Source organism: Drosophila ananassae, chromosome 2R (genome assembly GCF_017639315.1).
Source record: "Drosophila ananassae strain 14024-0371.13 chromosome 2R, ASM1763931v2, whole genome shotgun sequence".
Taxonomy (NCBI): domain Eukaryota; kingdom Metazoa; phylum Arthropoda; class Insecta; order Diptera; family Drosophilidae; genus Drosophila; species Drosophila ananassae.
Window position 1 is genome coordinate 22,259,097 of NC_057928.1, and position 22,350 is coordinate 22,281,446.

Sequence of the window (22,350 nt, forward strand, 5' to 3'; positions counted from 1 at the left end):
CAGGGCGACGGGAAGCGGAAGTCGTGTCGTGGTGAGGGAGGTAATGGTGGCTCGTGTGGGCCAAAAGATCATTACAAGTCATAGAAGTACCTCGCATTTGGTTTGATTGTTGTGTGAAACTTGGCTCTGCATACGAAATGAGGTCTGGGCGAGAAAATAAAAACAGGACAAAAACAAAAGGTTTACTCGAAAACAGAAGCCCTAATGAGAAAAATTGGACTCTGAAATTCTTGGAGAATGTGGAAATTCAGTTAGCCCACCCCTTTCAGAAAGTGGGCAGTGGAAAACTTAAAAACTTTCCACATCTCACCTTGGCCCGATGCCCAGAAAAGTTTAAAGCGTATCCAAAAAGATTTTCACTGCACCAGATACGATTTTCTATTTAATTCTTCTTTCACTTTTGCTTCTGGCCCAATTTCCCCCGGGCCTTTCCTTCCCCACCCCATTTTTTTCAATGCTCTGTTGGGTTAATTAAGCTGAGGTCAGTTTTCAGGGCAACATCCAGAAAATCCGATGCGGAAATAAAGAATCCCATTGAGTTGAATGGAAAACCTTACATGGGGTTCGATGGTAGGGGGGTCTTGACATCATCTTCCCAGTTTTCTCACTGCTGTCAGAGGTTGATTCAAATCTGGACTGGTCTAAGGCATTTCCCTTGACTCGCAGCTGGATCTGCATCGTCGCACTTATGCAATTATAACTGTAGGCAGGCCCCAAAACAATGCCGCACAATTGCAATTTGTTCAATTGTCAGAGTTGGCGAGAGATGTGGGGAAGAGATCTCTTTTCTTTTTTTACTTTTTGGGTTAATACATGCACAAGTGGAGTAGCTGCGGTGACGACATCACTTCAAGTTGCCCAAACAAAGTGTTTAAGATTTGGTAACCTCTCGAATTGAATATCACCCCGCCGCCGCCGTATTTTTTCTGAGCCGCATTGATGAAGGCGTTGACTGGAAACAGCCACCTACATCGCATAAACAAAAATTACAACCAGGTGTCTGCTTAATAGAATGCATAAATAGAATAAATGGAATACAAATGAATCCCAGGGAGTCAGCAGGGAGTAAAAAATATGGAGTATGGAGGAAATATGGAGTATGGAGGAGTATGGAGGAATATGGAGGAAATATGGAATAAGACATGTTTACATTTCCGTATTTGTGTTTTTTTTTAACAACAGCTATTTATTACCATTTTTATGGCTTTAGTTTTGAAGTTTCATTTGCTTCTTATTTTGCATAATTTACAGCACTAGTTAAGTTATTGGATAGCCATAAACTAGGATAGTCATTATGGACTATTTCTGGAAGAAACTATTACATAAACAAACGCTCAAGAAACAAAAAGAGCAGTCATGCCTGAAAAGTGGAAATTATTTTAAATGCAGCTCATAATATCCGTGACTAAGCTACCAATTTCTCTCACTATCTTTCCAAACAATCTTAATACCTCCCCCTAATAGACTTGCATCATCTGGCCAATCAAAAAATTGTTGCCCCCATTTTAGGGCTAAACGGTTCCTCTTTTCAAAAGTCTTCAAGTATTTAGACTCTCGGTCTACTTTGAGGCGCATTTGCATTAATTATGATAATTGCAACGTTTATGCTTCAATTCGTTGTGTGTGGGTTTCTTTTTGTCTTCAATAATTCGTTTCATCGTTTCTGGGTCAACGTCACATTTGGGTTAAAAATTGATTTTCGTTTATGGTCTTAGTCAACTTATTTTTTTTGTTGTCATTTTTCCGACTTAGACTCGGCTTTATGCTTTTTATGTTGGGTCGGGTCTTGAGGTGGGCGTCAAAGGTGCCAGCAAAATTGTTTAATCGATAAACAGGTGGAATATCACGAACTGCCACACAACCCTATACTATGGTGTCTTCTTTCCAAGAGTAATAGTAGTGGGTAGTATAGTGGAAATTATATTTAATATTCCTTCAGATAATTGTCGTCCCATTTTAAAGTAATGCGTATTTAATCGCTACAAGATAATTCCTCGTTTAGAGAATAGTTCTTGGAGCTTCTTTGTCTTCTCCACTTGACTTCTATCCCACATCCTCCAAATCTCCGCACTCTAAGGTAGACTTATGTTGACTTTACATTCACCTCATTTCCATATCCATTATCTTAGTTATTTTAGGCCCATGGCAAATCTAATAATAATTCGTTCTTTGTTTTTTCCTCTACTTCCAGGTAAGCAGAACAAAAAAAAAAAGCAAAACATAAAGTACCTCAAGCACTTTTATCTTACCAATCCTACTTGGTAAGTGCTAAAACGAACCCACAAAAGTGTTTCTTGTCGGCCTTTATCTGAGCTGAAAAATCGCCAAAAGAATTGGCCATAATGTGAATTTATGTTCCCACACAGGCGCCTCTTTGCCATGCCGAGGGCGTGGCAGTGGGAGCAGTGTTACCTCGCAGAGAGTCAACGCCTTCGCTTTTTCCATTACGTCATGTACAATACATTATTTTATTATTTTTGCACAAGGTTGTCCAAGGCAAACGGGGCGTTACATTAATGGTTAACTAGTCAAAACGAATCGGATCGAGTTGGGATTTTGGCCCGGGTCCAGCTGAGGCTGCACTTGTTCGAGCCAACTAGGGGCTGTATCTTTTCTTGTCTTCGCCAACAATTTAATACAACTAATGAGACATTGGAGAGCTAACAATTACAGCCTACGTGAGAATGGGCCTTATTGGGCTGATTTCTTTTAGAAATCCTCTTGAACTTTTAACGACATTTTCAATGAAATGTATTAGTATATGGCATTAGCTTGTTTTGTGCTTTATGTTTTACTTATTTCTTCTATCAATGATGGTCTTTTAAAAGTCATAAAATAACTTCAAGTTTCTGTTTACAACTTTCTTGGTTACTAGCCAATCTTATCGTGCACGAACCTTCCTTAGCCAACTATTCTCGGGTAGATATATTTACGCCAAAAGCAATCGTTGCCTTGGCAACTAACTAAACAATGAATATTCTGTGTACACAGTATAAGCCAAACACAAACAAATTTTTTAGAAGGGGTTTCGAGGAGTGCTATATGTCTAAATTAAATACAAACAACGCAATGAATTCCAATTGCAATTGCGACTTTTTGGAACCTTAAATAATTCTCACAGATTTTGGGTAGCTGGTTTATTTGAGATTAAATATATTGAACAAATACTTGCCTAATTATGCAAACTCATCAGTGATATATAAGTATGTAGTAGTCTTAAGATTGCAAATATAAAAGACAAATAGTGTTGGTTATGAACTTTTTTTTTAATATGCAGTGTTGGTTAAATGGTGGAACAAAGTAAATACTAATAGCCATTTTAGTAGAGTTAACTTGCAAGATTTATAATTACATATATTTTGACATCAGGAGTTATTAGAGATAAAGCCATTCTTGGGAAAATTGCAATGAAATCATTGAATTTAAAGAAAGAAAACAGTGCTGTCTGAACAGTGTTGTAAAAGAAACAAGTAGGCTACTGCCAATTTTGGAAGAAACAAGTAGGCTGTGGCATTTTTTAAATCTAAAACAAAGTAGCCTTTGAAATCAACTTCCACCAGTTTCCAGCCCAAGTTCCTAGCAAGAGACGAACAATTTTCATTCTAATTTCAACCGTTGGACCGGAAGGATCCCAAATACTTTATTTTGTTATAAACAGTGTTCATCTGAATTTTTTTGCGGTAATTATTACAAAGTAGTTTTAGTTTCTTTTTGGCAATAATAATCCTAATAGGTCTGGATTTCATACGAAAATTGTCGGCATTTGCGAAGATGTCATTGCCACGTGTTTATTTCGACATAGCTGCTGGCGATGAGAAGCTGGGCAGGATTGTAATGGAGCTGCGCACAGACGTAGTGCCGAAGACTGCGGAGAACTTTCGGGCCTTGTGCACCGGTGAAAAGGGATATGGCTACAAGGGCAGTCCCTTCCACCGCGTCATCCCGAACTTTATGTGCCAGGGAGGTGACTTTACCAACCAGAACGGTACGGGCGGACGTTCGATCTACGGGAACAAGTTCCCCGATGAGAATTTCGAGCTGAAGCACTCTGGTCCCGGCGTACTCTCAATGGCGAACGCCGGAGCCAATACCAATGGATCGCAGTTCTTCATATGCACCGGGAAGACCACCTGGCTGGATAACAAGCATGTTGTCTTTGGCAAGGTGGTCGAAGGTATGGAAATCGTCCAGAAGGTCGAGTCCTATGGATCCAGCAATGGAAAGACAAGCAAGAAGATTATCATTGATGACTGTGGCGCCCTTTAAATTGGAGCAGCCCGTCCAAGTTTTGTTCTTGTTTGAAGTTTAAGTTTACCATTTGGGAGCACACGAAAACACAAATACAACACTTGTACTCATCCTTAGACTAAGATATCCCAATACAAAGACTTAGACTTACACTTAAAGGCTCTCTTACACATACAAGCTCTCTTACCCTTATGTAATAATCACATTGACTGCCACTACTATACACATAGACCTTTTCCTGCCCTGTAACATTGCCTAAAAGCGTTGTTCTATTATATTATACACTTGAGAGAAATATATATATATATGTTGCACATTATGAAGAAGCAAAACTACAGATTTTTTCAATTTCTGCAAAAAAGAGAACTACGAGCTAACTGGGCGTATACTTAATATTGCGTATACGTCAATGGATTATATCTTGTATTGGAATTACTCAGTTTTTTGAAGAACCCTTTGAATCATTTTAAGTGCTCTGTGACATAGAGCTCCTTGACTCATTTCCCTTTTGATTTCTTTTCCCATTACATTTAATTGACTCAATTTAGTTCGAGAGACGTTTGATTCCATTTGATTCACTCGATTCCTTCTCTTTGCTTTTGGGAACATACAAGCACACTTTAGAACACTGAAAGAAATTTTACAACACTTCTTTATTATAAAAATTATACAACACACAGGAGGGAGGGAAATTCTTTAAATTCTTTAATTCCTTTGGCAATACCATTTTCTAACACTGCCAAGTCGCATTTTTTATTTAGTTTCTGTTGCCTTTGTTTTTTCTTGAGCCCCGGCTCTTGTTATTGTTGTTATTTTTTTGGCACCCAAAACAAGTTGCGGCCCCATCGCCGTCAGCTGAGGCAGCGACGCCGGCTGCGACAGAGGCAGCAACAGCGACTGAGGCAGCGACTGAGGCAGCACCTTGGCTCTTCGTCGAAAATCGACGCTCAAATTGCATTTAACTCTTGCCGCGTGCACAACACGAAAAGCCATACGGAGCAGCAAAGCGGACGGCGTCGCTTTGCGCTCTGCCGCTCTCTCAGTCTCTCTCTCGCGCGGTCTATCAACCACCCACTCGTGTGGGTGGCTCCTCGCGTGCGCTTTGTTTTTGGGGAAAATTGCCAATGCAGCTGCAGCTGCTGCAGCGGCACTCCCGACAGCCCACCGCCAAATTGCCGAAAAGGTTTAATTTTAACTAAAAAATTTAAATATAAAATTACCTTAACCCGGGGCCAACTACAGAGCAAAGTGTGTGTGGTTGTGTGTGTTTAGTTTTTTGTGTTTTTTTTGGTTGGCTTTTTATCGATCGCCTTCGTTTATCAGCTGTGTCAGGTGCCTTTGGCTCATTAAACGATTATTCAGTGTGAAGGAAAATAAGAAACCCAATCAAAAAAGGCTTTAATTACGCCGTCTGTTGTGAAGAAACATAATCGAAATGGAATCTCTCCCTCTCTGGCCCTCTTCAATTTCCATCCCTCGGGCAATTGAAGCGAATATTGGTTGATTGATCTAAAATTGAAAAGTGCGGTTGAACAAGTCCGACCAAGTGTTTTATGGCTACAGGTGATGATGAATAAATGATGAAATTTATGATAAAAATTGAAACATAAAAAATAAGTTTTTTAAATAAATAAAAAAAGAAAGAAACTTTGACAGTAATTGATTAAAGTTTATGATTAATATGATACAAGATAATGAAAGAAATTAAAAATAGAAAATTTAATAAATACGTATACGTAATATTGGCTCATTATTATAATTTTCTGTTAAAAATTGTAAAAGTGGAAATAAAATGTATCTTAATGATAATGAGCTACAAAGATAAAAATGTATTTTGGTCGTGGGCTTATAGATAAGAAGAAAAAAAATCAAAAAAAAAAATACATAAATAAGTAACGAAGCTAAGTTCAACTGGGAAGCACGCAAAGAATTTTCAAGTTCATTTAAAAATAGTATCTTTTCCCGGGTCTGGCTCCCATCGGCCATCTTTCTCTCTCTCCCTCCAATCTGTATCTTTCAGTAGCCACTTTTCGTACCGTTAGCTTGGCTAAGAAAACGTTCTTTCATTAGCGATGGCCCGTCAATTAGTAGGCATATAAATCTAACGGCATATATGTAGTTCGGAGCGACCAGAAAGGGGAAGACAGCGAACCGGAACTAAAAAATAACATAAAAACCAATAAGAGAAGAGGTTCCGATGACATCAACAGAAAAGGGGGTGCCGGAAAGAGACCACCATCCCGCATGCGTCCCGTTAATTTCGGGTTTCGGTTCGTGTCCACGCTTATTCACTTGCGCTTTTGTTCGAAAGTGAGTGGTGTGGTTTGGTGGGGGGGTGGTCATATACAAAATTCTTTATAATTATGCCCCACTGCTTGGTCTCGTTGAGTCAAAGACCATATGTTCAAAAGTGTATTAAGCAGAGAATTGGAGAGTATGAGAGACCCACCCCTCGGACATGTGGGATCAGTATGGGTCTGCCGGCCCCTTGTCATTGCTTTTGTTTGTTGATTATTATTTTTCCTATTTATAAAGATTGCGCCTCCCAGCTCTGCTCTCAGAAAGCCTCCATGCTCCTCTCTTTCGCTGAATGCCTCCTCGGTTTAGTGTGCCCCTGAATATCTGGCTCACTTAGTTGGTTTTTCGCGTTTCGCGTGCTTCCATCGTATGTGGGTGTTTTAATAATAAAAAATACAAAAAAAATAATTAAACAAAAATTTCCCCTTAAAAAGCTATTTAAGATTTGAATTTTGTGAATATTTCCCCTTTTGAGATCATTTTCAAAAAACTGTGATTTCTTCCTCAGACTTTTATTTCTTCTCAGTTTAAATCTATAAATTTTTAATAATTTTTTCTGTTTAAAAAATCTATGGAAAAAATTCTTCGAAAAGCACGCAAATGACTTCAAGTTTGCTTAGTCATTGTATATTTTTCTTAAATTTTTCTTCTCTGTTTACTTTGTTGCATGAAAAATGCAGAGCAGCAGCCGGAGATTGAAATTTGCATTTAATGAGCTCCCTGCCCCAATCTTCTTTACTCCAGAGCCCAGTCCATTGTATGCAAATCTTTGTGGAATTCAATTTTGTTCAAGAGCTTCATAGCTAATGATAATTTTCCTTTATGGCTTATTTTGATTGTCGGCGGGCATATGTGAGTGAGGAGGCAGCAAATTGTTGCAAAGATATGGAAATCTTCATCGGCAGACCTGACAAAAAAGGAAAGTTTGCTTCATTAAAATTTTGCATTATAATTGATGTGGTTCAGTTAAGAAAATCCAGACCCTATGAATAAACATTACTTTATATGACCTTCTATACCATAATTGAATCAAAAATTGTATAGAAATAGCCCTTATCAGTCCACGGCCTGCTTTCAATTGACCTTTTTTTGTGTTTAGATGCGACAAGGGCATTTTTTTTGATAAGCCAGTCTATGATTCAGTTTTTTCAACTAGAAAAGTGTCTTTATTCTGGTAATTAGAAACCTAGAGGATGGCCATCGCACAAAAAAACAGAAGTATTACGAAAACGGAGATAGCTTTCAAGAGGGAATATGTCTTGTTTCTCGGCCTATTGTCTGAAAAATCCACCTTGAAGTCTTAACAAAATTATTTAACGCTCTGCTGGTTGCAAGAACTACCAGTAGGAGGGAGAAAAGGGGGTTGGCTTATATAACGAGTAGAGAACTTACAGTGATTACCATAATGTTTCTACTTCGTGGCTAAATATATTCTCTTTTTTCCCATTTTTGAGTCAATTTCGAAAGCATAAAGGGAAGTGTTGTTCGGCCATAGTGTGACAGCGAACAGCTGTTACCTGTCTTTTGGTCTTTTGAGCCAACCCCCTCGGCTGGGCTATCTGTCCCTGTGGCTTCCCTTCGGGCTGTGAAATGAGGTTAGCATGTTGTTTCAGTTTCACCTTTTGGTTCTGTGTCTTGGCGTGGGCGGTCGCCCGGTCGTCTAAAAGGTTTATTGCTACGTAAAATGCAACAACAGAAGAAATAATTGCAAATGCAAACTGCCAACTGCAAACTGCCAACTGCAACACCGGGCCAAGAAATCGAGGTTAGTCGCGGCAATTGGCACGAATCGGTTGCTAAGCTAGGAATGTTGGAAGAATTCTTGCCCCTTAGAGTTCAACCAGATTAGGGGAATCACTAGTGCCACCAAACAGTCACAAATTAGACATATTTATGCTAAAAAAGTCACTCTTTATGGCACCGCATAAATGCTTTACGGAGAAATACATAAAACCTAATAGTTCCCCCGACTAGCGAGTGTGCGTGCATAAATCCGTAAGATATTTCATCTGCAACCCCAAAAAAACATTCTTTCGGATCGGATGGCGATGAAAGATGCATCGTTGAACGTGCCTGGCACTGCATTAAAATCCGACAAAATATTGCAGTTGAAAATAGAAAATGTTATTGAAGCCGATGTTGTTATTTCACTTACTTTCAATTTTCATTATACTTGTTTTTTTTTTCTAAAGAAACGAAACAAGTTGTGCGAGATATTATGTAGGTTGTTTACTAGTCTTTTAGGTGAAAGTTGTTGTTTTTGTTGTTATTTATAATAGTGATAGTGATAATGATAATGATGATGATGATTATGATGTGCTTTCATGCTTCATTGACAAAATTGTTCATAGATCAATGAGTCTTATGTTCGAATAGTTTCGAACTACTGTTTGTGGCTTGAAAGTGACTCTGTGGTTAGGGGATTTCAGTAGATTTTCTTAAATCTTAAATCTTCAGACCTCTTCAGAGCTGCGCAAAAAATTGCTCTCATTTCTCAGCTGGGAAAACAAATAAATTCGAATTTATTGTGACAGGCCACTTAAACCCATTTGACATAAGCAATTGGGCCGCTCTCTTACAGTCTCTTCGCTTGTGAATCACACAATTCATTATAAACAATTTAGCCAAAGATGAAAAACTCAAATTCATGACACATTTTCCTCAGCCATTTCTAGCGAAGACGACGACGAAGAATTGAATCATCCGCCAAGAAGAAAGAGGTAGAGAGAGAGACAATCCCCAGCTAGATTATGCAATTCTTTTCGGTTACGGCAGAAGAATTGCATGCCCCAACAGTTTCTCGTTTTATCTACACGAAGTTCATCAATTCAACTAGGAAATTAAACTCCGCCAGAAGCCCAGAAGAAACCAAACTCAGTCGTGTAGAAAGAACGAGTCTGGGGAATGGGAAAAGAGAAGGAGTCTCGGTCTGTCTTGGTCGATTCTTTTGTTTATCTTTTTTTTCTTCTGCAAAGCGCACATTTCCTGCATGAAATAAAGAAAAATTCTTCATGGCTTTCCACTCTTCCCTAGCTTTTGTTTCCAGTCGATTTCTTGCTCTGCAATCTGCTTTCCTATCATATTTTTTTGCTCCCATGGACCAATGCGAATCTGAACCCAAACAATTACCTTTCAATTTGTTAAGAATTGTGCTAAAGGCCATCAAGATAGGAAGACAGAAATCATTTGCTAAGCTTCTATTTTTTTTGCATTTCATTCTTTTATGAATAATTTAGTTGGGAGATGCTTGGGGAAATGAAAATTCTTTTGTTCAACAGTTGAACTTTGCCAGAGAGTTGAAAAGAAAGAAAAAGAACAAAAATGATCTCAAGGGGAGGTATTCTGATTATAATTATGAGAAGTTATAAGAAGCCAAAAGTGATACAAAAAATAATAAATCTTAAATCTAATATAGCCACAAATAAAACTAAAAATGTCTAGAAAAGTGCCTTAAAGAACGAGAAATATCTGAAAAATGTGCCTACAAACCTAAAGACAAAGCAGTCTTCCCCCAACTCACAAGAAATTAAATAAATAATACAAGTGTGAAGAACAACCAACTAGTGCCACTCTCCAGCAAAAAACCAATTCAGCCAAAAGGAACAAATAAATCACAAAATCCGACAAAAAAAGAAAATCATGAGTAGTCAACCTGCCAGCCAGCCCGATAGCATCGACTTAGCCTATGATATGTGGGCGGGCCAATTCGAGTTTGTCGGACCCACCAATCAACAGACCAACAAGAACAACAATAGCCACACCAACAACAACAATTTGAACAACAAGTGCCGCATAGGAGGACAACAGAACAGGAAGCTATCGACGGATAGTCTGGAGGATTTGAATCTGAGCTTCAATACGAGTTCCACGCAGAATCCGCTGAGCAACGCCTACAGTTTGGGAGTCACTGGCGGTGGGGAGTACTGCGGCTTTGGGAAACACCACCCGCCCATCCTGATCGACCAGGAGACCTTCCTCAGCCTAAATCCGGCGGACTTTGAGGACATTGTGCCATCCAACTCGGAGCCCAACTCGCTCGTCTTCATCGATAATAAGCTGGAGACCAACAACAACAGCTTCGTCGAATCAAACAACAACAATATCAATAACAATAACAACAAGATCTACAATCTGGAGAACTTGACAAGTAAATTCAACAACAAAACAAACAATACAAATACAAACGGCTTCAAGCTAGAGAATCTGAAGAATTTCAAAAATAAGCTACTCTGTGATTTCGAGGATACCAACGGCACTGGAAACGGAACTGGCGGCGGTGGTCCTGTCTCGGGAGGATCAGGACCTGGGGGCATCATGAACGGGGCTCTCAGTGCCGAGATGTGCGACAATCTAAACGAGCAAGTAAGCAACGAGTGTATATGACCCATTTCCGACATTAATTTCATGCAAAGTTCAGGGTTCATCGAGGGGCTTGTGGGCGGTGACATTTTGCATGTCAGGTGGCATGTCACTGCATCTAGTATTCCGCCTGTCAATAGTGTCCAGTCCACTTGCTATAAATAGGCTGCAGTTGGGCACAATTAGCTTTAGTCCGGCTTTGAATGGCGAACGGTGGTTTTGTGAACAGAATTGACATTTAAATCAATTTTTTAGTCAATTTTGTTGGCTTGAAAAAGAAAATGCTAGAAACCAGTGAAGTGAGTTAGCGGATGATAACCAAAAACTATTATAGATTGTGGGAAAAAGTGAAATTAGGCAGATTTGTTTACCAGTTCCTTGACATATTTACCTTTTTCAACGTCAAAACTGGGCCAAAAATAAGTTTTCAAAGTCGAAAAAAGCTTCGGTTGTGTTTGCCATATAATTTTTGCCAGACATCTGTTAACTATAAACAAAAATAAATCTTGTAGCTTTGCGTCAAATGAGATCACCAGCCACAAATCATATGTCCGGAGAGAAAGAAAAGCCGAAGCAGACATTTTGAGAAATAGAGTCGACGATGCCCCAAAATTAATGATACAAAAACTGTAACAAAATTGATGATTAGCTGTGAAGGGAAAATGTGTCAACGAAAGTAAGCAATGGCAGCTCATATGGATGGAGGCGATTACTCCAGTTTTCAGGGCATCACTGAGAAGAGAAAAGAATCTTTCACATGCCACTGATGATGCGATTCCCAGCATTTTGTTGCAACCAATTATCAAGGGAACCTGCCACTGGAGGTCATTTCAGGGCTTCTGTTACAGCCAGAAGGCCTCCGGCGGATGCCAGATTTGTTTACTATTCTCGATCCACATAAAGTAAATGGGAAAACTCATTTGATAAATGTAACAATTGTGGGGCATTGTATCTTTGGAAGAGGAAATCCGCATGTGGCAAGTAAAGTCTTGTACTCTTGGGGTCAAAGCTAATGCTGATTAGAAGGTCTGAGTGCTTAGAGATTTTTCTCAATTGTTTACTATATCGTTGTTTACGAGCTGTTAATGACTAAACTCATTCATAAGTGATAAAAATTAAAGATTTTTTGTAGCAAGTGGTTCGTTAAAACAAGATTGAGAAATACTGCGAGAAATAGCTTTTTATTGCATACTTTTTGGCGTGAAAAAATTACGATTTCTGAAGTATTTTTGAGATTGAAAACTCCCTAACCTTGCCATATTATTTATTTCTATTAATTTTAATAATTTCCCTTGATTTTCAACTGCAACCTTCAAGGGGGCCAACATCTGTTGCGTATTTCCGCACTTTCCGCCATCAAAAAATTCCCATAACTCAGTAGCACCTGTCGGGCCATCAACTTGTCAAAAACGAAACTGGAAAAATCAAAGGGCCATGAGAGGGCCCGCCCGGCGGTATTAATGACCCTGCAACATTTTTTCTCACTTTTTTTGTTGAGGGAAAAGTGACAAGCAGAAGTAAATCGCATTTAAAGAAACCGTTTCCACATTCCCCGCCCATTTCAGTGCCTCTTCTATAAACAACTCCTCGTCACTTGTTACTCAATTTGTCTTACACTTTTATTGTTTTCTCTTTATGCCTCGGCGGCATTTTATTTTTATTACTTTCTGGCCTTTTGCCTTTCTTAGTGTTGGCTTTTACGTTCTGGCCAACGGTCTCCGAGGCACGACTTGTCATTTTGCTGATATTTTTCGGCTTCTTGCTATTTTTTTCCCCAGAACTCTGGAGGCATTTCATTTAAATTCTAGTTTCAGTATGATATTTTTTGGCATGGTTCATTGTACACGTAGCGAGCTCCTAATTGAGACCCCATATCGTACTTTTCTAGTTGTAGACTGAGTGGGGCTGTTCTCTGTAGTGATTCTTTCTCACTCGCCTGGCGGTTCTCCATTTTTTGTTTGTGTGTTTTTTTGGTGGGGCCCTAGGCCTTTTTTTGTCAGTATTCTTCGGGCCGCGATTGACGTCGATTGTGTACTCGTGTGTCTCATTTCGATCTAGTATACACTATATAGTATATAGTTCTCTCTTTCCGTGAATCTGGCGAAAAATGTCAACTGCAAACTGTGGCAGAGCCAGAGCAAATTGCATTTAATTAAGCCTAATTGAACCCTATGCCGCACAGTTGGATAGCCACTGGGCAGCGGCCTCAAATGTCGTTCGCCGGCTGCCGCTAATTGAACTTCTCAATTGACTTTGGAGGGGGATTGGCAGAGGGTGGCATGAAATTAGATTAACCACCAGGCAGGGGGTAGATGGGTGAAATATTATAATAAATATTATTTCTTGTAGAGTGCAACTGAGACCCCCTTTACTTTGGAGAATTGCAAGCTCTTATCAACCAGCTCAGACATCCTGTATTTCGCTTGCAGTTCTCTTATCGCTGCAAGCAGGCTCTGAACTCATGCTCGGATCTTCTGTTTATATTATTTTTGCTTTGCTGTGCGGATCGAGTGGGAGGGTCATGAGTAATTGTGCAAAAAGCAGCAGCCAGCCTATCTGTTTCTGTAATGGGGAAAACAGATTTTTGCACATGCCAGCAACTAGCTAACCGAATCTTGAATGCAAATTTATAAATAGTGTGTGTGCGTGTGTGTTTAACGCCTTCGACTGAAGTGGTTGGCTATGGGGCGTATGCTTAATATTTATGCGATTCATATGGGCAAGGCATGCCAGCGACACTGAGCAACAAAAATGGAAATCTCAAATGTAAAGGGGCATCTGTGAAAAATGTGTTTTTAAGGGCGAGGATTTTAGGCATCTGTATTCATAGTTTTCAACCAGCAGATTTTGTTAGTCTGTGTTAACTAGTGTAATTAACAGCATTTCCAATACGGAATGGCTGTCGCTTTGAGAAAACAATACGAACTGCCGGCAGTCAGCTCCGACCATCAAGTGTGTTAAGACTTCTGTAGAGACGATGCAAAAATAATTTGAATTTCTCAAAAGCGTGAACATTTCTGTATGATGGTTGAGAAATAAAAACAGGCCAGAAATATATGCAGAGTCGAATACCATATAGAAATAGGCAAATGTATGTGAAACATCCCATGGCTGATGTGCAGTTGGTGAACGATCTGCTCCTCGATCTGCGGCACATGAAGAACGATTGTGTTAGTCGAGACATAAAAAGACTGCTTCCAATTTGATTATTTACTAATTTGTGCAATTTTTTGACTATTTACAGCTGGAACTACTGCAGCGCAAGGTGGACGATCTCTCGGATACACAGAACATAGCTGAGGATCGGACAACACGCACCAAGACCGAGTATGCAGTGCTTCAGGCGCGATATCACATGCTGGAGGAGCAGTACCGAGAGGTGGGTTTTATAAGACAATTAGTAAAGAGCTCTAAAATTAATGAAATGTTATCTTACATAGTCGGAACTGCGGGCAGAGGAGCGTCTGGCTGAGGAGCAGAAACGGCATCGCGAGATCCTGGCCCGCGTGGAGCGCGAAGCCTCCCTGCAGAACGAGAACTGCCAGATGAAGATCAAGGCGACCGAGATCGAGGCGTCAGCTCTGAGGGACGAGGCTGCCCGACTGCGGGTACTCTGCGACAAACAGGCCAATGACCTCCACCGCACCGAGGAGCAGCTGGAGCTGGCCCGCGACCAAATAGTCGTCCTGCAGCAGGAGCACGAGGAGCAGGCCCAAACCCTGCGTCGCCACGAGCAGGAGAAGAAGTCCGCCGAGGAGCTGATGCTCGAGCTGAGCCGGGAACTGCAGCGGGCTCGCGAGGAGAGCGGTGCCCGGGCCATGCCCACCACATCGCCGGAGAGCATAAGACTGGAGGAGCTGCACCAGGAGCTCGAGGAGATGCGCCAGAAGAATCGATGTGAGTGGAATACTTTTAATAAGAAATATTTTTTTACTGAAGAAAAACTTGAATCCACAGCCCTAGAGGAGCAGAACGAGGAACTGCAGGCCACAATGCTGACCAACCAGGCCACCATGCTGACAAATGGAGTGGAACAGGGTCGTCATCTGCTGAATGGCACCCTGAACAGTTTGGCCCAGGAACTGGAGGAGATGTCACAAGCTCAGGTGGGTGGCTCGACCCCTTTCCGCAATGTCCTCTGCTTTCGCTTTTTAGTGTAGTCGAAACTGTCATCCCACCACCCACAAAAATATGAAAAGAGTGCCAAAACACACCGCCTACAAGTCCAAAAGCACACGCACAGTCACCTCCAATAGAAAACAAGATGAAAATTCAAAACCTATTCTTTGAAAGTTACTTAGTGCCCTGCGTCCTTCTCAAGCAACTTATATTTTATCTGTCCACATGTGTATTTAAATTGACATTTATTGTATTACAGGATTCTGTGGATTCAGCCACATTAGCATCCTTAAGTCAGGTAATGCTTCAATCACGCAAATCCACAAAACAACGATTATAAAATTTAAACCAAACTAAACACGGTTTTGGAGCCACTCTGCACGCCTCGCAGTTTCAATTTACTGACTTAATCCGAATTTACATATATTTTGGTCCATGGTTTTTGAAATTATTCTTATTTTTTTCGAAACTCATTGCAATCATGTTCTATGGCTTGGTAACCTAACATTCATGTCGTGTGTATATAAAACACAAAATCATTCTCATATCTGTGTTATTCGTTTAGAGAGTCATCTAATAACCTATAAACTAATGGAATCTTATATTTTACAGCTGCAACAGGCCTTCCAGGAAAAGGAGGACGAAAACGTCCGACTCAAGCACTATATAGACACGATTCTACTCAACATCGTGGAGAACTATCCCCAACTGCTGGAGGTGAAGCCCTTGGAGCGAAAGTGAATCGCCAGCCGGAAGAACAAAGCAACCCTACGGCACTGAGCCAAGTGCCCCAACCACCTAACTTTAAAATGAATAAACTTACTAAAATCTATGTTATGCTAACTCCTTAAGCTACACCCTATACATGTATTTATGCCTAACTTAAGTCGTAATTTATTTTATAACAGTTTATTGTAGATTTTTAAAACCAAAACAACACTGAATGAGAACACAAAGATTGCATGTCTAAAAAAAAGAATAGATGAAGGAAAATCTTAATATTTGTTTAAAGAACACCCAATGTTTTGTAAAAAGAAAGCCAAAATTTTGTAAAAGTTTCGTTTACCTATAGATTTGTATAGAGCGTGTTGTTGAGCCCTAAAGATATTATAATAGTTCATAAGACCATCATAACTTGTTTAATCTTAAATGAAATGAAGCCCAATAATTTATTGATCCAATGACAAGTTGCGATAATTGCTTGAAAAATCAATTGGAAATGTGTATAGTAAGAGGAGATGAGAAACTTTTATGAGATGTTAATGTTTAATAGGAGATATTTTCCAATTTAGTTAAGTCTGTGCAACTGAGAAGGTTCTCTTCCACTCTATTCTGTTTTACTTTCCACTATATATTCTTTATATTTTTTAGAAGCTCTTTCCAACTAACCTTCTTACTCTGAAACCTTCGTCAGGCTGCTCCTATATAGTTACAAAAATCTATCAAAAAATTTGCGTTTATGGTATGGACAATCCCAGGAAGTGAAGGCGAAAGTTTTGTTTGAGATGAAGAGATGCAATTATCATAAGTAGGAGTTATTCGATTGAGCGCCTATATCATAACCCTCGAACATATGTCAATGTATAGCACAGTTTAACCCACACACTTACTCTGCATATATGTAACCCAACATTTAATGGACGTAATGTGCAAAACATTTAGGGATTGGCACTTGCGAAGGTCTCACCCCGAAGCGATCCCTAATTGTCTAGGCTACAGCTCTATAATAGTTATTTTAACCAAGCAGATCGGCAGATTGAATCGTTAATCAAAATTAATTGCCTTAAAGGGATTTTATAAAGTGTTTTAAGGCCTAGTTAACTCTAAACAGAAAAGTCCATAATGTTTATAGGCATGCTGATAAATATGGAATTTTAATTGTAATTTACCAGATGCGAGTCGCTGAAATTAAATCAAAATAAAAAGAGAATATTTTATAAAAAAAAACTAAATTATGCATTCTTTTCATTGACTTGCCTTGCCCTAAAATCAAAGCGATGCTAATTGGGGGAACCCGTCCCACAACACAATGCACATTAATGTCGAATTTATTAAGGAAGCCTCTTGATTCAAAAAACTGGTTCGCCAGGAGGGATTGCGTAAGATCTTCTCGATTATGAAGCGTTATTTAAGCTGATCTGAAGCACAGCCAAGGCCAGAGAAGACATTGGAGTTGAAGTTTCAAGATGATCAAGCTGTTTTATCCTTTGGCCGCAGGTGGATTTCCCTTTATCCTTTTGCATTTCTTGTTTTAATTTAATTCAAAATTTCTTCCAGTGCTGCTGTGTTTTGTCTTCGCCACAGCGCAGGTTGTGCCAAATACAGAGATCGGCCGGATTACCATCCAAGTGCCGTTGCTGTCCAATGGAAAGCCCGTGATCCTCACCAACCAGGATAAGGAGGAAGTGGCCCATGTGGAGGAGATCAAGCCGGGCAAGGTGCATGTAGTCCAGGAGGTAGTGGTTCCCCCAACGGTCAAGTCGGAGAGCAAGGTCCGTGTGGCCAGAGCGGTGGGAGGATACAATTCTGGACTCCCAAATCCAGGCATCCCCAATCATGGTATTCCGAATCGTGGCATTCCCAATGACGGCATTCCTAACCCTGGAATTCCCATTGACGGTATTCCCAATCCTGGTATCCCCAATCATGGAATTCCCAATCCTGGTATCCCCAATCATGGCATTCCGAATCGTGGCATTCCTAATGATGGAATCCCCAATCCTGGTATTCCTAACCATGGCATTCCCAATCCTGGCATCCCAAACCATGGAATACCCAATCCTGGAATTCCCCATCCCGAAGCCTCCGAAATCAAATCGGTTATGGTGACCACTGCACCTGCAACCACCGAGATGCCAAAACGAGTGACCACCCGGAACTGTCACCAACTCCTAATGGGTGGAATGACCACTACGTCCCCATCAGAGGTGACCAGTGTGCCGGTGGAGAGCTGCGATGAGCTGTGCACCAAACTGGAATACGTTCCGATCTGCGGCTACAATGGCGACTGCATCCACGAGTTCTCCAACCAGTGTGTGATGGACTCCTTTAACTGCCGGCATCGGCAGCAGGTCTTCCGGGCAGTGGACGACGATGTCTGCCGGTTGGGAGTTTGTGTGAGAAGATGCAAAGAGGAGGATCTCAAGCATTAATCCTAAAATTATAACTGCATTAGTTTCTAAAGTCATATTAATATCATAAATAAATCCGATTCAAATCATTTTAATTCAAGAAAGATATTTCCATTTCGAAAATTGAAAAACTGGGATTACGTTCTTCAAAAGATTGAAAAAGTAAAACGAAAAAAGATTGCTCCATTTTTTGGCCAAAATCATGATGGCCAAAATCTAAGCTTTTCAGACACTTTTTAGTGAATATTTTAAATATTTCGTAACCGATCGGGAAATGAAATACCATTTCTGAATCAGAGCTCTATACACCTTCAATCTGCATAAAAATATCGAAAAAATCAATAATAAAAAATTTCGATGAATTTTTCGCCAATGATGAAGGGGCGAAACCATCAAAATCATGATGGTTTCGCCCCTTAAAAAATTTCGAAAAATGGGTCAGAAATTTTGTTGCCATATTTTGATTGAATTTGATTCTGCTCGATGTTTTAAGATCGGGAAGGTATAACATTTTTGGATCCGCCGAGTATTAGCCGAGTTATCCAAATTTTTCCAACAAGAAAATTCAACAATTGGAACAACTATTTCGATATTTTTTTATTCAATCAAAATCCATACTTTTGTAGAGCTTTTACTCAATATCTTAACTATTTCACATGCGATCAAAAAACGGAGTACCATTTATGAATAAAGAAACTATTCCCCGTCAATCTGCGTAAAAATATCGGAAAAATCAAACATACAAAATTTTGATCAATTTTGGATCAAAATTTTTGACCCTTTGAAAAATTTTGAAAAATGAGTCAGAAATTTTGTTGCCATGTTTTGATTTTAAATGATTCTACTCGAAGTTCCAAGATCGGGATATAACATTCATGGATCTGTCAAGTATTAGTCGAGTTATACACATTTTGCTATCAAAAAAATTCAATAATGCAACAAGATATTTGTAAATTATTTTCTTTATTTTAAAATCCACAACCTCCCAACCAAATATGTATAATCCTTCACAAGCCAAACTCCCTGAGATCCTCTTCCCGGCAAAGAGGCTGCCAGTCCTTCTCGCAACGATGATCCTCGACGGTCTTGAACATCTTCTGGGGATTCCGGCAGTTGTAGGCTGTCATGGCACAGCGGCTGTCGAACTTCAGGAGGCACTGTCCATTGGTGGCACAAACTGAGGGATCCCTTTCAGGGCAGAAGAAGTCACACTTCTCCTCCACTTCGCCGTCATAGACCCTGTTTCCATGCTGGTCGATGCTGAGGTTACTGGGCTTTGCAACGGGCAGGACATTGGCAGCACAATAGGCAATCAGAGCTGCATAAAGGAATTGTTGAGTTTTTTAAATGATTATGTCTGTGCATAAAAACATACCCAGGAAGAGCAGCGACAGGATATTCATTGTTGATTTTCTGATGGATTTTCGGTTGGGACTGTTGATCCTTTTTTGTGCGCGTTTACCTTGCTGTGGTGGCAGCAACTGTAAAACTGTTGATTCTGGCATCCGCTGGACAGGATTTTATAGCCACACAAATTTTTGCTGACTAAAGCGGCTTGTTCTCCGCTGCTGGGGCTGCGGTATGTCCTTCCTGATTCCATGCATAATCCGTTATTTCAACACCTGCCACAGATATTAAATTGCATCATCATCATCAGCTTTGTCTGTCATTTTTATTCTTATCTGCCCTGTAATTTAATTGTCCCGCCTCGCTAAAAATAAAACTCAGAATATTAAATGCCAAATTTGCATATTTTTTTCGTTAGCTTTTAAATTTGAGGCCCAGCGATTGTCTGGTTCGCCTAAAAGTGCGCTTTGAAAAGTTTTAATTTTAGTTGCGGAAAATTCTGTTTTATTTTAATGGCGTTAAGGTATTGGTGTTGTAAATTTAATGGATTTAAAGGTCTTTTATTAATTAATAACCAAATATATACTAATATTTCCCCCTTGACTCTGTAATTAAAAATTACAGGTTTCTCTTCTTTCTATTACTTTCGTACATGTTTTAAATACTTTTCCTCTTTAAATATTTCTTAAATCTACTTATTTCCCTAAATTATTTTCAGCTTGTTGTGTTATTTATAATAATTTGTGTACACCTGCCATAATTTGGTATTTAAATATGTGGCTTCATCGAAAAAATCAATTCCCATAAGGAAGCGATTTAAGCAATATGAGAGATATATCCAGACGTCCCGACAAGTCTCTTTTCTCCAGCAAGTAACACATCCAAGTCTCGGCTCAACGATCCGTTCAAGCGAGACAAGAAAACCTGTTGCCAGCCCGTGTCTGGAGAATTTACATAAAATTCGAATAATAACATAAACAAATCGTATTAAACAAATCGTTAGCAAGGCTGGTGACGGTTCAGGTGAGGGAGCTCTGTGCAAATCTTGAAAGCCTTTATAAATTGCCAGAATTTTTGGGGAAAAGTCACAGAACGCTTTCGAGTGTTGCAGGAACAAGAAGCTTCAATTAACTTTACAAAATGAAATTTATCTTATTGATTGGTAAGCCTATTTAAAAGCCATTGATGATTTGGAAAAGGTGTATAGTGTTTTAAACAAATAACTAACTGACTCCTGCACTTGGCAGCTATTCTCTCCTTGGGGCATGCTGCTTGGGGCATGGTGCCCCCGACCACGGAAACCACAACAACAACCGCAACGGGGAAGCCACAGCCTACTGAGTTGCCACAGCACATCAAGGATTTCATAACCAGCCACATCAATCATCTTATCCAGCACGTTAAGAATAAGCCCTCCCAAACGACTCTTACTGGGTCCATCGATAGTAGTAGCGGGAGTAATGGTAACAAGGGGATTACGAGTGGGTCGCCAGTGGTCGTTCCCTATCCAGATCTCCTTCCACCATTGGCACACTCTGGTGATGTCCATGCCCCTGCCGCTGTTGACCAGCCAGCGACTGCACCTGCGTTGCAACCTGGCCTACAATCGGTGCAAACTGGCAATCCATCGATAAAGGTGACCGACCACAAGGCCACCGGAATACTCCTCCACAAGGGCCAGCCTGTGATTCACAACAAAGTTCAGCATTTGGGGGATTCTAGTCCGGTCATCGATGTGTCCGAAAAGTTGCACTCGCTACAGCATCATGTCAACAAGGTGATGCAACAGGCGGAGCAGCACATTCCTCTGGCCGTTCAGCAGGCAATCCGGAAGAGGAAGGAACAGCAGGAGCAGAGGGAGAAACAGGAGCAACTCCAGAAGGAAAAGGAGCAGAAGGACAAGGAGGAATCAAAGCCAGAGGTTGAGAAACCCGCCAAGGAGGAGACCACTCCCATTAAAACCCCTCGCGCCCTGGTGATCCCACCACATGTCACCAACATTGTAAACCAGGTCCATGGCCACATCCCCCAACTGATTGCCCAGCACAAGGAGGAGATCAAGCTGGGCAAGTGTAGCTTTCAGTGTCCCCGGGAGGCATTGAGCATTTGTGCCAGCAACGGCAAGTGTGTGGTCAATTTTCCCGGCCAGTGCGAGTTGAGCCAGTGGAACTGCTTCAACACCAAGAATGGTAAGCAAACTATATCCACAGCCCCATTGGTACTTTAATTTATTTTCTATTCCATTTTTTCCCCTTCCAGTTTTCCACCAGGTGCACGATTCCGAGTGTCAGAACACCATCAAGTGCTATCAGAGAGATATGATGTAAAAAAAACGAATTTCTTTAAAATTAATATCAAAAATGTATGTGAATATCTTATATTTAAGAAAATAAAGGTTCAAATAAAATTGTGAGTTGGATTTATTTGACAAGTCTTAAGAGTCTTGAGTACATTCTTGAATCAAACCATTTAAATCCACTCTTATATAGTCCTAACCATTCAAAAGATTCCTTTGATTTTTTCAATTTCCTTCGCCATTTTATGCATTGGCATTAAAGTTGTTTGCTTGACATTTTATCTTCACTTTCGCCACACTTTCAGAATGGTAGTCGTCTCAGTTCCATTCCCAGCCCCATCTGCTCTGTTGGCGGCAATCATCCAATTTGTCAAAATGGCTTATTAACGGATTTCGGTAAGAGCCGCACAAGAACGCGGGACAAGCCTGGCGAAGCTGGCTGAAATAAATGTCATTATCATTGATTTGCCAATACAAATGCCACAAAACCGACAGTTTGCCAGGCGTTGGGGATTTGACTTGGAGATTGGAGCCTGGCCAGCAGTCAGCTGG

At 40.3% G+C, this 22,350-nt stretch overlaps 5 protein-coding genes across 17 annotated transcripts in view; 4 read left to right on the forward strand and 1 right to left on the reverse strand.

Moving 5' to 3' along the window:
- The window catches only part of LOC6507227 (rab11 family-interacting protein 3), a 38,220-nt gene extending 21,244 nt beyond the window's left edge, over positions 1 to 16,976 (forward strand). For 4 of the 11 annotated variants that reach the window (XM_014909621.3, XM_014909620.3, XM_032454812.2 and 1 more), the window contains 5 exons: positions 14,150 to 14,284; positions 14,346 to 14,802; positions 14,863 to 15,011; positions 15,284 to 15,322; positions 15,637 to 16,976. In XM_014909621.3, the coding sequence (XP_014765107.1) occupies positions 14,150 to 14,284; positions 14,346 to 14,802; positions 14,863 to 15,011; positions 15,284 to 15,322; positions 15,637 to 15,765 (909 nt within the window). In that variant the 3' untranslated portion in view covers positions 15,766 to 16,976. Of the gene's footprint in view, positions 1 to 9,961; positions 10,909 to 12,918; positions 14,076 to 14,149; positions 14,285 to 14,345; positions 14,803 to 14,862; positions 15,012 to 15,283; positions 15,323 to 15,636 lie in introns of those variants that run through there. The other 7 variants (XM_014909618.3, XM_001956394.4, XM_014909617.3 and 4 more) reach the window with 6 other exon arrangements.
- LOC26514208 (peptidyl-prolyl cis-trans isomerase) lies at positions 3,525 to 4,580 on the forward strand. 2 transcript variants are annotated; one of them, XM_014910101.3, is made up of 2 exons: positions 3,525 to 3,680; positions 3,734 to 4,580. In XM_014910101.3, the coding sequence occupies exon 2, from the start codon at positions 3,772 to 3,774 to the stop codon at positions 4,264 to 4,266; it is 495 nt and encodes a 164-aa protein (XP_014765587.1). In that variant the 5' UTR covers positions 3,525 to 3,680; positions 3,734 to 3,771; the 3' UTR covers positions 4,267 to 4,580. The 2 variants fall into 2 exon arrangements, with proteins under 2 accessions (XP_014765587.1, XP_014765588.1); XM_014910102.3 differs by having other exon boundaries at positions 3,554 to 3,680; positions 3,772 to 4,580.
- Positions 16,977 to 17,093: 117 nt separating the features above from the next.
- LOC6507228 (ribosome-binding protein 1) lies at positions 17,094 to 18,255 on the forward strand. Its single transcript, XM_001956393.3, has 2 exons — positions 17,094 to 17,241; positions 17,302 to 18,255. Exons 1-2 carry the CDS (start codon positions 17,211 to 17,213, stop codon positions 18,174 to 18,176), a joined length of 906 nt encoding a protein of 301 aa, XP_001956429.1. The 5' UTR covers positions 17,094 to 17,210; the 3' UTR covers positions 18,177 to 18,255.
- An 844-nt stretch (positions 18,256 to 19,099) lies between these two features.
- LOC6507827 lies at positions 19,100 to 20,190 on the reverse strand. 2 transcript variants are annotated; one of them, XM_044715093.1, is made up of 3 exons: positions 20,155 to 20,190; positions 19,531 to 19,777; positions 19,100 to 19,473 (listed from the first exon to the last, which is right to left on the reverse strand). In XM_044715093.1, exons 2-3 carry the CDS (start codon positions 19,658 to 19,660, stop codon positions 19,163 to 19,165), a joined length of 441 nt encoding a protein of 146 aa, XP_044571028.1. In that variant the 5' UTR covers positions 19,661 to 19,777; positions 20,155 to 20,190; the 3' UTR covers positions 19,100 to 19,162. The 2 variants fall into 2 exon arrangements, with proteins under 2 accessions (XP_044571028.1, XP_032310456.1); XM_032454565.2 differs by lacking the exon at positions 20,155 to 20,190 and having other exon boundaries at positions 19,531 to 19,861.
- A 135-nt stretch (positions 20,191 to 20,325) lies between these two features.
- On the forward strand, positions 20,326 to 21,909 carry LOC6507229 (ras-interacting protein RIP3). Its single transcript, XM_001956391.4, has 3 exons — positions 20,326 to 20,664; positions 20,750 to 21,691; positions 21,762 to 21,909. Exons 1-3 carry the CDS (start codon positions 20,643 to 20,645, stop codon positions 21,827 to 21,829), a joined length of 1,032 nt encoding a protein of 343 aa, XP_001956427.1. The 5' UTR covers positions 20,326 to 20,642; the 3' UTR covers positions 21,830 to 21,909.
- The last annotated feature ends 441 nt before the right edge of the window (positions 21,910 to 22,350 follow it).